General features: G+C 41.5%; 1 protein-coding gene across 17 annotated transcripts in view; it reads left to right on the top strand.

The window, feature by feature from the left end:
* The window catches only part of grm8a (glutamate receptor, metabotropic 8a), a 340,337-nt gene that overhangs the window by 197,794 nt on the left and 128,844 nt on the right, over positions 1 to 13,699 (top strand). For all 17 annotated transcript variants that reach the window (XR_008826432.1, XR_008826427.1, XR_008826437.1 and 14 more), the window contains 4 exons: positions 3,962 to 4,101; positions 7,075 to 7,221; positions 9,347 to 9,768; positions 11,079 to 11,445. Coding sequence is in view for 5 of the 17 variants with exons in the window: in XM_056367297.1 (XP_056223272.1) it covers positions 3,962 to 4,101; positions 7,075 to 7,221; positions 9,347 to 9,768; positions 11,079 to 11,445 (1,076 nt within the window). In the remaining 12 variants the exon portion in view is untranslated. The remainder of the gene's footprint in view (positions 1 to 3,961; positions 4,102 to 7,074; positions 7,222 to 9,346; positions 9,769 to 11,078; positions 11,446 to 13,699) is intronic.

A 13,699-nucleotide genomic window follows, 5' to 3' on the forward strand; every position in this document is an offset into this window, starting at 1 on the left:
AACTTTCAGGGTTGGGGCGGAAACATTTTCTGCAGTGCAGCATCTCCCTTTGAATAACTGAACATAATAGGTTTCACTACAGGATGAGGTGGAGGTGTGTTGCCAGGGCAACAGGTAGATCATTTATTTTTCAGTGTCATGCCAACTAAAGCATAAGTTGTTAAAATCTACATGTTCATATGTCAACGCTCCCACTCTGATGACTCACACTAGTGTCAGAGTACATTAACATGTTCACAGGTTTAACATTTGCAGGGTTGTTTTTTTTTTTTTTTTTCCTGGCTGAGTTAATGTTTATCTTTTACTCACCCAGCAGACAAACAATTTACCCGTGATTAAATGTTCGCAAAATGAAACAATAAAGGGTGCATTATTATTTTATGCTAATTAATTTGAGATGCATTTTTAATAACTGTAAAATTCCATATGCTCCTGTTGCACCTACACTGGATGAGTCTTTTCGATGAATAAACAAAGCGTGAGCCCCAATGGAAATTCATGAGGCCAGTAAGCCTGTCCGTGCATCTCTTAAACCAAAACATTAATCAGAACTGATGAGGGGTTGTCAGCTACCTGTTTTTCCAACATATTGGTAAGATAATGCCAGCCCCTGTCATGCCTATTGTATGTGTGTTTGCAATAATTGCTGCTGCTTTTTTAAAAGTGTGCCGTCTTTATCCACCTTACTCAGAAATTTCCAGAAAAATGATACAAACACTGCGAGATTGAATAATTATTTTCTACTCAAGGTAACCACTGCTTTCAGACCAAACAGTCTGCTATTGCTCTGCATAATTTAAAGTACCTGCCAGCATGTCCCTGCTCCAGACAAATGTTTTAGTTGCTGCATCCCTAACTAGTTTTAAAGAGGCATGATTGGTGTGAAGTAAAAATGAGAGGAAAGTCAGCCAATAGAGTGCTGAGGAAAAGATGACATGCTAATCACTGGGTGAGAAATAAACCTTTTTGTTAAAAACTTTTTTTTTTTTATTGGTGTCGCTGACCGACTGGCCAATCAAGCAGCTCAAATAAACCAGTCAACCCAGGCAGCTCACCTTGTTCCCGAGCCATTGTATAGTCCCTGATGAATTTGGTAAATTGCTCACTTACCTCAGTTTTTTTTTTTTCGGGCCCCTGTTTATGTAAATTTTTTATCCCATTTTATTCTCTAAAACACTGAGAGAAATGAATGGAAATTGAGGGAGAGAGGTGTGGGTGGTGGTGCGTCTGGGGGTGGTGGTGGGGACAAAGCGGCAGATTGAGATGGATTGATAAAACAAAGGAAGAGGGGAGTCGGTTACGGTTAAGTCGGTCGGGGCCAAATGAAATGTGCGGGGTGGTAGATGTAAGGGAAGGAAGGAATGTAGGACAAAAGTGAAGGGGATGAAGAAAGATATGATGATGCCAAAACACCCCAAAAAAACTGAGACTTTAATGAAAGAAAACAGAAGATAACAAGATAACGAGAAAGAAAAACAGATTTGTTGGTTGTAATTTTCAGCTAGATGGGCATGAATAGTTCGTCTTACTAATTCCTTCTTGCTTGGATACGGTCAACAGAACGACCCCTTCGTGTGTAATGTGCACTCGTTTAGCACAGAGGGTGGGAAAGAGGGAGAAGACGCAATGGAGAGAGAATGGAGATCTGGAAGACGAAGAGGAACGGAGAAACTGAGCGAGAAGGGAAGTGGAAAATGAGTGGGGACATTGGGAGAGGATGGTGTGAGCAACGCAGAAAAACTAAGCAGTCTGTGGGGGGGGCTTGTGAAGGATTCACAATGCAAAGGGGTGGTAGATAACATGTTGCTATGTTTGTTGCTATGTGGCCGCTAGGGTATTGTTAGATGTTTTGGTGGTCAGATAGGTTGTTGGGGTGTTACCAGGTGGTTGCTAGGTGGTTACAGCGGTGTCCTTGTGGCTACTATGGTTGCTCGGTGGTTGTTAGGGTGTTGCTAGGAGGCTTGTAGTGCATTTTGGAAGGCTGCTCTGGCGATGCCCTGTTGCTGCGCAGTGTTTGCTGAGGTATATGTGTCAGTAAGATAAATGTGGCTACTAGAGAGAACTGCATGTTTGCTGGAGTGCATTGTGTGAAGACATTGATTACATCATCCTGTGTGTTTAATACACAGCAAGCATACTAATTAAGTATGAGAGATAACATTAGTGTGTGTTCCCAAGCAAGCAAAGGAATACACACCAAAAAAGGTCAATATTAAGTATTTGATATATTGTATCCAAATGAATTGAATTGGGGAGATAAAAAGGTCTGTGAAAATATTGTTAATTAAACCTCTCCGACTGTTGTGCACAGTGAATCCCCAAAATATCTCATTCTGGGTTTTTACCTCACTCTGGTGTTTATTAGTTAAAGGCAGAATTAAAGATAGGGCAATGGAAAAGACCCAATTTGACAGTATCAATGACTTTAGTTTTATAAATTATGTTTTTGTGTGTGTGTGTGTGTGTGTGTGTGTGTGTGTGTGTGTGTGTGTGTGTGTGTGTGTGTGTGTGTGTGTGTGTGAGCTGGGAAATTAATTATATTTGGACATACACAGTATCAGTTCCTCATTCCTCTTTCATAACTTTCGGTAACAATGAGAGACTGAGTTTCTAGTTTTGTCTCTTATCAGCTCTGTCTTCCTCCATTCATCTGCCTTACTCTCTCCCTCAGTAAGACGCATGTGTGCGTGCACGTGTTTCATTACTCATGGTGACAGTGAGAGAACCTTCACATTTGTGTCTCTAAAATTCTTCTATTTCCTTTGCCTTTGTCTTCGTGTTCTCCTCACTGTTTGTCTTTTTTTTCTACTCCTCCTGTCCTTGTCCTCTTCTGGTCTCCTTTTCAAATTTATTTTCTTTTTTTCTTTCTTTATCACTTTTTGTTTCTTTGAATTTCTTTCAGTTGATATTTTGTCCCTCTGGCATAAGTGAATTTCTTCCTCCGTCTCTCTGCTGCTCTCCCTAGTCTCTCTCAGTGTTCGTTCTCTTAGTCGATTTCTAATCTTCATCTTCACATTGTTTCTCTCTTGCTTTGCCTCAAACTGGCAACTGTCTCTGTTTATATATCCTCAGCACCATTGCACAATATCAGTGACTTATAATACACAGGTGGAATTTCCATAATGCAGTGCTTTCTCTACATGCACACTGTAATTGGATTTCCTTTGTGCTACGCCAGATTCAGCAATTTGATTTGATTGTATCGCTACATAAAATGAAGACGACGAGTAAGACAGAGAGGGAGAAAGATAAAAAAAAAAGAAAGAAAAAAGTTTGCGTTAAGCCTTTTTGGTGGTGAGAAAACTAAACCTTAGAGGACACAAACATATCCATGCGTGTGCATATTCGATCACACTATGGTTCTGCACACACACACACACACACACACGTGCAGTTACAAAACAACACAACTTCCTAGATTGAAGAATAAAAGTCACAGTGGCTTTGCTGTCACAGCTGTTTAAGAAACTGCCAGAGAAAACATTACTTCATTAAATGTATATATATATATATATATATATATATATACAGTATATCATGTCTGTTGGCCTTTCTGCAGAGGCATAAAGTTTTATTTCACATATCAATATTGTTTCACAAGTAAACAGTACATTGATAGTATAATGAACTATGTGTGGTTTGAAACACTTGAAGTGGTGTTTGTCATCATGCTGCTATGATTTACCTTTGTCTTTCAAAAAGCATTCTGACAGTGTTCACAGAGGACATCGTAACCTCTCACATTTCAACATTTCAAGAGATGATGATCATTCCCACTTTTCTGTCTTTGTTTTTTTGGAGGATTTGGCCATTAACTTTTGTCCTTCTTTTCCATTATAGGAGTTGCGGTCATTCCTGTGGTGATCAATAAAAAAAAATAAAAAAATGGTGCTAAATGTAATAGTATCATTTTAAATGACTGAGTTGACCCTTTCTCCAAAATCTACTGTCCTTGTTCCAGGAAGTGCCGGTACGCCAGTGGTTTTCAATGAGAACGGAGACGCTCCAGGAAGATATGATATCTTCCAGTACCAGATTACCAACAGATCCACCGCGGAGTACAGAGTCATCGGCTCCTGGACCAATAAACTGCACCTCAAAGTGAGATTTTTTTTTTTTTTACACAGACGCACAAACGCAAATACTAACATCGCCTTTTGCACGCGGAGTATATGCCGACACGTGCATCACAGCAAGTACAAGCAAGTATAATAACTGTTCGCTTGGAATGAAGACATGAACATGAACACATGTTGCAGATGTGTTTCCAGCTCACTGCATGTTGATAACAATCCAATTTAATCCATTGTATTTTGATTGGAGTGGTTTATTGAAGCTTTTGAGGCATTGCGGACCACATACCTCTGCTGAGTGAAACATCACTTTGACTAGCCCCAATTTAAAAACTCCAGTTACCCATTATTCAGAACTGACAGTTTGCTGGAATTTAGCTTTTTTTTTTTTTTACAAACAGTGTGGCTCTTTTCTTTAGTTCCGATTGTTGAGTCTTTTGCAGGGACATACTCTCATTTACACACACCCACGCACAAGGTCGCACACCTGCATATACAACCCCGTAAATGCTGGCACAGAATGTGGAGAATACACCTGAGCCTCACATGAAAAAAACAACAAAAAAAAAAAACATAAAACCACATCATTTAATGCAGGAGCACACTAAAATCTCATTGTCTTCATCACGGTTTCTCACTCACTGATTTCCACTCGGAGCACATGCATGCACACAAACTCCTTGAGCAACGCTGGAGTGCTCGGTGTTATAAATCCACTGTGGACTTCATTAGAAAGGCCAGGTGACAGATGAGAAGACTAATAGACACAAAATGCTTTCTCGCTGATGGACGGCCTGGCTGACTGGGAGAGAGAGAGAGAGACTGCAGCAACACAAAGGAAACAACACATAGTTAAGACACACACGACTGGGAACTTTGACAGTTGACAAATTAACAGATGGATTTGATTCGTTTTAAAAGAAAATCCAGTTGGGTTTGAAGGCACAGTGGCAGAATTAGTGATGGCAGCCCGTGAAAGTTTTCATGATCAACAGACTGACCGGGTATTCATCAGTGTAAAGAGAGGAGAGCGAAGTCAGGCCGCTGTGTTTGATGGTAAATGGCATTTGGACACATACAAAGTTAATTTGACATTTATAATTAAAGCAGAAATCTATTATAGCTATTATTGTGTTGCCTAAATAATTAATGGAAGGGAGGGTTCACGACCAGGCCTATGTTGTTTTAGCTAGTGCATAATTCATGCTAATTGTAACAAAACAAGGTGTGTGTATCTGTGTGGATGTAAAGATTCTGGTGAGGGTATGAATAAATAATGAAGAAAAATATTCAATAAATGGGAAAAAAAAAAAACAACAAAAAAAAAAAACATAAAACCACATCATTTAATGCAGGAGCACACTAAAATCTCATTGTCTTCATCACGGTTTCTCACTCACTGATTTCCACTCGGAGCACATGCATGCACACAAACTCCTTGAGCAACGCTGGAGTGCTCGGTGTTATAAATCCACTGTGGACTTCATTAGAAAGGCCAGGTGACAGATGAGAAGACTAATAGACACAAAATGCTTTCTCGCTGATGGACGGCCTGGCTGACTGGGAGAGAGAGAGAGAGACTGCAGCAACACAAAGGAAACAACACATAGTTAAGACACACACGACTGGGAACTTTGACAGTTGACAAATTAACAGATGGATTTGATTCGTTTTAAAAGAAAATCCAGTTGGGTTTGAAGGCACAGTGGCAGAATTAGTGATGGCAGCCCGTGAAAGTTTTCATGATCAACAGACTGACCGGGTATTCATCAGTGTAAAGAGAGGAGAGCGAAGTCAGGCCGCTGTGTTTGATGGTAAATGGCATTTGGACACATACAAAGTTAATTTGACATTTATAATTAAAGCAGAAATCTATTATAGCTATTATTGTGTTGCCTAAATAATTAATGGAAGGGAGGGTTCACGACCAGGCCTATGTTGTTTTAGCTAGTGCATAATTCATGCTAATTGTAACAAAACAAGGTGTGTGTATCTGTGTGGATGTAAAGATTCTGGTGAGGGTATGAATAAATAATGAAGAAAAATATTCAATAAATGGGAAAAAAAAAAAACAAACAAAAAAAAAAAACAGCAACTAACAAAAACACTTGAAAAGTTTTAAACAATGCTAATTTGCGCTCCCGCACACACACAAAGACACTTTATTGTCATTAGCGCATTTCTCCTGACAGATATATTTGCAGCACAGTAGCCCAATATTGTGGGTTTTGTGTGCGTTTCTATATGTGTGTCAGCGATCAAATCGAGTCCATTTTCCTCCGTCCCTGATGAGTTTTTCCTCTTAACTAGTTTTTGTTGGACTGGTACATTGTGTGCCTTAAAACAGTAATGCTCCATTTTACTGAGCACCCTCGGCAACGGATGAACCTCAGGGACCTGGTGTAATGACAGAGTTTATTACAAACACTTGCACACATAACGACAAATTAAAACGCACACACACACACACACACAATCTCACACATACCAGACATACGGAAAGCTCGGGGATTCGCTTTAATGCCAGCATAACAGAAGCACAAACAAACACAGTGCACACATGGAAGAACATACAAACACACACACACACACACACACACACACACACACACACACACAGAAGGAAATACAGATGGCCTTTTTGTGCCAGATCTGATTATGGGCTGATTGCTGGCTTCAACACTAGCTGGTGTTAGGTTTGTGCCCGGCAGCGCTCTGAAAAATGATCAGAGGATCTGCCTTTGCTAATTGCTCTCCCAAGTTTGCCCCGAAGACACACTTTCTACAGGTACAGGGAAAAGTGAGTGTTAAAGGACTGTTAGCGCACAGCAATGTCAGCTTGAGCAGATGGCTGCCACTCTTGGTGCTGCATTATATCCCACAAGAAAGTGGGAAGTTTCGTTTTGTGAACATACAAATCATTTCAGGTTTGTCCTGTTGCACTTCAGACAAAGACATTTGCAACGTGGACAAATGTCATACATGTTGTCCAACTGTCCAGGTGGAGGCCATGCGTTGGAGGACAGGTGACCCATCTCTCCCGGCGTCCGTGTGCAGCATCCCGTGCCGTGCGGGCGAGAGGAAGAAGGTGGTGAAAGGTGTGCCTTGTTGCTGGCACTGCGAACGCTGTGAGGGATACCACTATCAGGTAAGTAGAAATATCCAGCAAGAACCTGTGACTTTGATCCAAAGCAGTGAAATAAGCCGCCCGCACACTGTGACTAATATGCAATAAGGTCTCTGTTAAATTCATAGCTTTCTTCACATCACTATACTGTAAAGGTCTGCGTAAAATTGATGATAAAATTTCAGAAGTTATCTCAGTCTATGGAAGACCGATAGCGTTTTTAGTTTTTTTTTTGCAACAAGATTTTGTTTTATTTTGATTATCCAAAGTTGATACTCATGACTGTCTCCATGGTTACATGGCTCACAGGTTGTAGAACTTAACTCTAACATAATTCACTTTTGTCCCTCATGTCTTCTTCAAAGCTTGATACCAAACAAGAGACCGCCCAGTGTAACGCATTCTGGTGTCGCTTCTGGTGTCGCATCAAAGGCAGGGGGATTTCGTAAAAGCGTAAAAAGTATTTGATATTGACTTTTTGCATCAGTGCTTTTTCACTGTAGCTCTTAATTTTGTTAGTTCAGAGTCACGACAAGGAAAGGGATTTCCCTGACTCGTAAAATTACCTGGACTGTTTGCGTTTTAAAAGCTGGGAAAGCTTCCAGAAGCTCTTACCCTATAACCGCTTCCTATTCTTAAAATCGTCTGTCAATAGAAATGTGGTAAAAATGTAGAATTTGACCTAAAGTCAAGCCTTGGTCGAACTTCCTTCACCTGCTTTGCGATCAAAGCCAGAATCAGTATACTTTGCAATAAATCAGCTCCAAGATGTGTTTGGAGTAACAGCACTTTGACATTATAGAGTTCTGTCCCCTTGTGTAGTGATCAGGATTTTTTTGACAACTCATTTCAGGTATCCAAAAAAAAAAAAAACCCCAAGCTACTTAGGCCCATTTTAAATTTATATATGCAGGACGAACCCCACAGATGCTGTTACTGCAAATGGAAGTACATAATTTGAGGTGAGGGAAAGGGTCTGCTCGTGCATTATAAAGATACATCTCCCGTGTTAATTATATCACGGACAATTTGGAAGCCCATCATCCCTCTTTCTTATTGAGTTAGAAAAATCCATGAGCGTGCCCGTATATGTGCAAAGAATTTCCTCCTTCAGGAGCCAATAAAGGAAAAAGAAAATATCAGCCAGAACAGCAGCAGGCGATGCTCGTCAGAGTGAGCAATCAATACTCATTTTGCAGATACATGCATTTGCTGTAAAATCGATAATCTGTTGACACATTTACTGGAGATTTGGGATTTTAAGCAGAATGGAAAATAGTATATAGCAGAACGACAAAAAACCAAGTAGGTTAACTGGGGAGCAAGTGTAGAAAAATGTGTGAAATGTCTTTTTTCTTATTAATGAGCCACTTTATAGAGGTAGATAATACAGGATAAGTCAGCCTGAGCTGCTTGGTAAATTAATCCACTGTTGAGATGTTTTTTGGATGAAATCATGAGGGATTCACCAAGGATATTTCCATAAATGTGGGAGATAGATACAGATTTACCACAGATTTTGTTCTTCTCAGAGTTCGGGGTTTTAAATCCTTACTCAGCTGTACTTTGGTGGTAGATACTGTGGACAAAAAGAGGGCTGAACTTGGTTCCCCCAGACTTGCCTATAGCTGGCCTTAAGCTGTATTTGACTTGGCTTCTTTTTTTTCTTTAAATATCTTGTCTCCTTTTCTGTCGACTCAATCTGTCTGAAAATGTTCAGAAATTCCCCAAACACCTGAAAGAAGAAAGCAATAGATAGATAGATTGATACTTTATTTATCCCCAAGGGGAAATTCATGACATAGCTGACATGACATAAAAGCATAACTACTTATTAGTAGGCCTTTTGACAAAGTCCTGGCCCTTAGCCCTAACCAAGAAAACTGACAACTCCTATTGGCTAAAAATTAGCTTCAGTATTTCCATGCAGGGCCAATAGGGTTCAGGTTCATGGTTCATACTCTAATTGATTTTAAGAGGGGGGGGGGGGGGGGGGGGGGGGGATTAGCTTGATCCATATATAGCCAAAAGGTCTCCCCCCCAAGTCTCATATAAGCAATAACAACATTGACATATTAGAACACCAGTTATCATCTTTTTTAAGAAACAGTCTTAATGTATATTATCTAAACCGTGTCTCCCCCAGGCTTCAGAGTTCACCTGTGAGCTGTGTCCATATGAGATGCGACCCGACGCCAACCGCACTGGCTGCGTTCCCATCCCGATCATCAAGCTGGAGTGGCACTCCCCCTGGGCCATCGTCCCCGTCTTCATCTCCATGCTGGGGATCATCGCCACCTCTTTCGTCATCGTCACTTTTGTCCGGTACAACGACACCCCCATCGTCCGGGCGTCGGGCCGGGAGATGAGCTACGTGCTGCTGACGGGAATCTTCCTCTGCTACGCCATCACATTCCTAATGATCGCCACGCCGGACGTGGGGGTGTGCTCGTTCAGGAGGATTTTCTTGGGCTTGGGGATGTGTTTCAGCTACGCCGCGCTGCTCACCAAGACCAACAGGATACACCGCATCTTTGAACAAGGGAAGAAATCTGTAACAGCACCCAGGTGAGGACAACACCTGTCTGTCATCATACACACACTCTGCTCGCCCCCTCTGTGCGGATGTGTGTTCAGTGCACGTATATTTCGATGTGTGTAGTGGCACTGAAGGTCGCTGTAAGTGTTTCTTTATTTATTTTTTTATGCACGGAGGTGCGTGTATTCAAATGAAGACTTAACCTCTACTTCTTCCTTACTAAGCTGCTTGCAATCATTATTCATCATTTATTTTTCATACATTATGTATGAGAGTCATGAACTCACACTCACCTATTGTACTGTTTGTACTCAGTGTGAGTGACTCTGGGAGAGAGCATCAAGTAAGTGGCTAAAATGTTAATGCAGGATTTAATAGTGCACAGGTTCATGTCCCCCCTGCCCAGATGGTCATCTGTTTTTCCTTCAGCACCACCCAGCTGTGAGAGTTAGTGTTATTGTGCTACTCTTGCTCATACATATTAAAATTGTTTTTTTTTTTTTAATAATCATTAATTTTCAAATTTCTTGCTTGCTCTTCAGGACAAATTATTAAGTTGTTTTTTTTTTTTTTGTATGTGACTGTTGCTCTTGCTGTTACATATGAAGTAAAACAAGCAAATTTAAGCAAATGCGTTGAACACGAACTGCAACACAGTCGAGGTAAGATGCAGAATGAAGCAGCTGACACACAGAAACTTTCTACAGGAGAGATCGGGAGGCTCTTTTTCAGGTTCCAGTGTGTGTTGTGGTTCCAGGTTGTCAGGCATTGAGCATGATTTGAGCCCAGGAGCCTAAAAGGGGCAGGTCGTTTCTTCACTGAGGGTGTGAGCGAAAAGCATAGCTTTTGCTATTGGGTATTATTTGCCTCCATTTTTTTTTATCTCTCTAACATCCTTGGAGATCATCATGTTTCCTCCATCCAGTGCTATATTTTACTACATCTGCCCTTTTCTTTTTTCTTTTTCGCCTCAAATCTCCTCCTTACCTTTTCTCTGATCTCCTTCCATTCCTCAGTGTGTGTTTGTGTGTGTATGGCTGCATATATATGATATATTGCTGCTGTCAAGTGGGCAACTTCTTTTCAAAACAGCCTTGTTTGCAGGACTTTAATGTATCTTTAAAATACTAAATGACCAAGAGAAAATTCTAATATACATAAGAATTGCCAAAAATTACAATCATTTTAATGTAGAAGTGACGCCCTCTTTTCAAAGGCACATAATATTTCCGTGCGAGCAAACCTTCTAGCCCAGGTTGCCCCACTTACAATGAAGCCCCGGCAGCTTCGTGCCTCATTATTCCCACCTCCTCATTTCAGTAATCTTCTCCTTCCCCAGGTTCATCTCTCCTGCCTCCCAGCTCGTCATCACCTTCTCCCTGATCTCAGTCCAGCTCCTGGGCGTCTTTGTCTGGTTCGCGGTGGACCCTCCCCACACCGTCGTGGACTACGGCGAGCAGCGGACCCAGGACCCCACGTCGGCACGCGGCGTCCTCAAGTGTGACATCTCGGACCTGTCGCTCATCTGCTCCCTGGGCTACTCCATCCTGCTGATGGTGACGTGCACGGTTTACGCCATCAAGACGCGAGGCGTGCCCGAAACCTTCAACGAGGCCAAGCCCATCGGATTTACCATGTACACCACTTGTATCATCTGGCTGGCATTCATACCCATCTTCTTTGGCACGTCACAGTCTGCAGAGAGGGTGAGTGTGTGAGCATTTTTTGGCAAATTTTTATGTCAAGCTGAGTATAAACTTAACCAGACCTGCATCCTTTAACTTGTGTTTTTAACATTTTCTTTGTGAACTACAGTCTACAGAGAGTGTGAGTATATAGCCGATGTCTGTACTTCATCCCCATCATCTTTAGGATTTCTGAGTCTGCAAAGAGGATGAGACTATGGTGTGTGTGTGTGTGTGTGTGTGTGTGTGTGTGTGTGTGTGTGTGCTAGTCTGTTCATCTATCTGTTGGATTACCCTGTATATGACTTGTTTGGGATTTAAAGCAATTTTCTCTGGGTCATCACAGTCTACAGGAAAGATGACTACATGAATGCATCGCTGTATGCGTGTGTGTGTGTGTGTGTGTGTGTGTGTGTGTGTGTGTGTGTGTGTGTGCGTACGTGCGTGTGTGTGTGTGTGGATGATTTGACTCCATAGTTGGATTTAGATGATTTCTGTGTGCCGCCACATATATGTTTGTGAAAAATCTTGTCTTGGATAACAATTCGCTGACAGGTGGGCTGTGATGGTGTGTTTTATGGGCTTTCTGTGAGCATGACTAAACTCTCCCGAGCCCATTTTCCAGCATTATTAAGTTTTGGAATCACTTTTTTGGAGTCATAAATTTGCATGTATTGCTATGGCAAAGACTACGCTCTCTCCCTCTCTCTCTCTCTCTCTCTCTCACTCACTCCCTCCCTGAAAACTTTGTAGAGATCAAAAGTGCATCCCTTGGCACTGAGAGATAGATATGTTTTACAACTGTAGCTGGCTTTCAGTCCACAATCTCCTGACAATTTCCTGTGCGTACAAAAGGATTTTCTGTCTGGCTGATTGACTGGACTACATGCCTCGGTCCAGGCTTTTAGAGCTTATTCCTCCTACCTTTAGTCAATTATTGATGGTTGCATGATGCGAGTGAGATGTAACTTTCACTAGGTGGAGATGAGTGTCTGGAAATTGTGTGGGCAGCCTGTACTGTACATCCGAGGGCCACATCATGAATTATATGGTTATATGGGAACACATTTTCAGTTGTGGTTACACCCCCCCACCATGTACGCATGCACAGGCAATGACAGATAGACAAACATGATTGAGATTCTCAGGGAGAAAAATAGTCAGGTATGTTAGTGATTGAGTGACGGCGTCCTTTCACCTTATCGGTTTAGAAACAGAGGGTGTAGGAGGCATGAACGCACACTCAAAAAACGCTAATAAACACCATACACATAGTAAACCACTGTATTTATGTATTTACCGTGGCTAAAGCAGCAGTGGCTTATTGATTCCATTTCTTGATAGTGTAACTATTCTAGTTTTACCAATAAAACACACACCCATTGAAATTCAAGGCAGGTGATTGATCGCAGGTTTCACCGGTTATACATCTCAATGCTAAACACATGTACCCGTGTATACTGTGTGCACGTAAGTAGGTAGATAAGCAGTGAACAGACATACATACATGGTTGTGAACAGATAGATAACACTTTGTATTTCACAGGCTTCACATATAACATGGTATGCACATGTAGAGATATAAATCATAAACCCAGAACTGCTAAGGAAACATAGGTTATTAATCAGTTTAATGCCCAGCGCCAAATAACTTGCATATAATATGTTTGCCTCTTTGTGTGTGTGTGTGTGTGTGAGTTTGTGTGTGTGTGTGTGTGTGTGTGTGTGTGTGTGTGTGTGTGTGTGTGTGTGTGTGTGTGTGTGTGTGTGTGTGTGTGTGTGTGTGTGTGTGTGAGAGTTTGTGTGTGAGAGTTTGTGTGTGTGTGTTTGTGTGTTTGAGGGGAACAGAAAATGTGTCCTTGAGATAACCATCACCACAATCTCAATTGTCAATATCCTGCCCCAGTGTCGTCCTCTTCTACGTACACATACTCTATACCTGTGCGTCCCCTGAAGGGTCAAGGTCTCCCCTTTCTCTCTCTCAATAAAAGTCAGCTCCTATAGTCTCTCTCCTTTTTTTTTTTTTTTTTCAAGTGTCAGTCGGGCAATTTTCATTTCCCACTTTCCGTGCGTCTCAGTCCCTTTTTTCTGTTCAAGGATGGCAGCCGCCTCCGTCGCAGCATAAAGCTGACATCAAAGTGATCCCGTCTAATCACACATCAGGGAAATCAGACTCACGCTGGGTGTTTCATGGTGTTTTTCCTGTTGCTCAATTTCGAGTAGTTATTGAAGCAGGAAGTTCTTAAGTGAGTCAGTGAGTCGCTGCTTTCTTTTA

Source organism: Seriola aureovittata, chromosome 22 (genome assembly GCF_021018895.1).
Source record: "Seriola aureovittata isolate HTS-2021-v1 ecotype China chromosome 22, ASM2101889v1, whole genome shotgun sequence".
Classification (NCBI taxonomy): Eukaryota; Metazoa; Chordata; class Actinopteri; order Carangiformes; family Carangidae; genus Seriola; species Seriola aureovittata.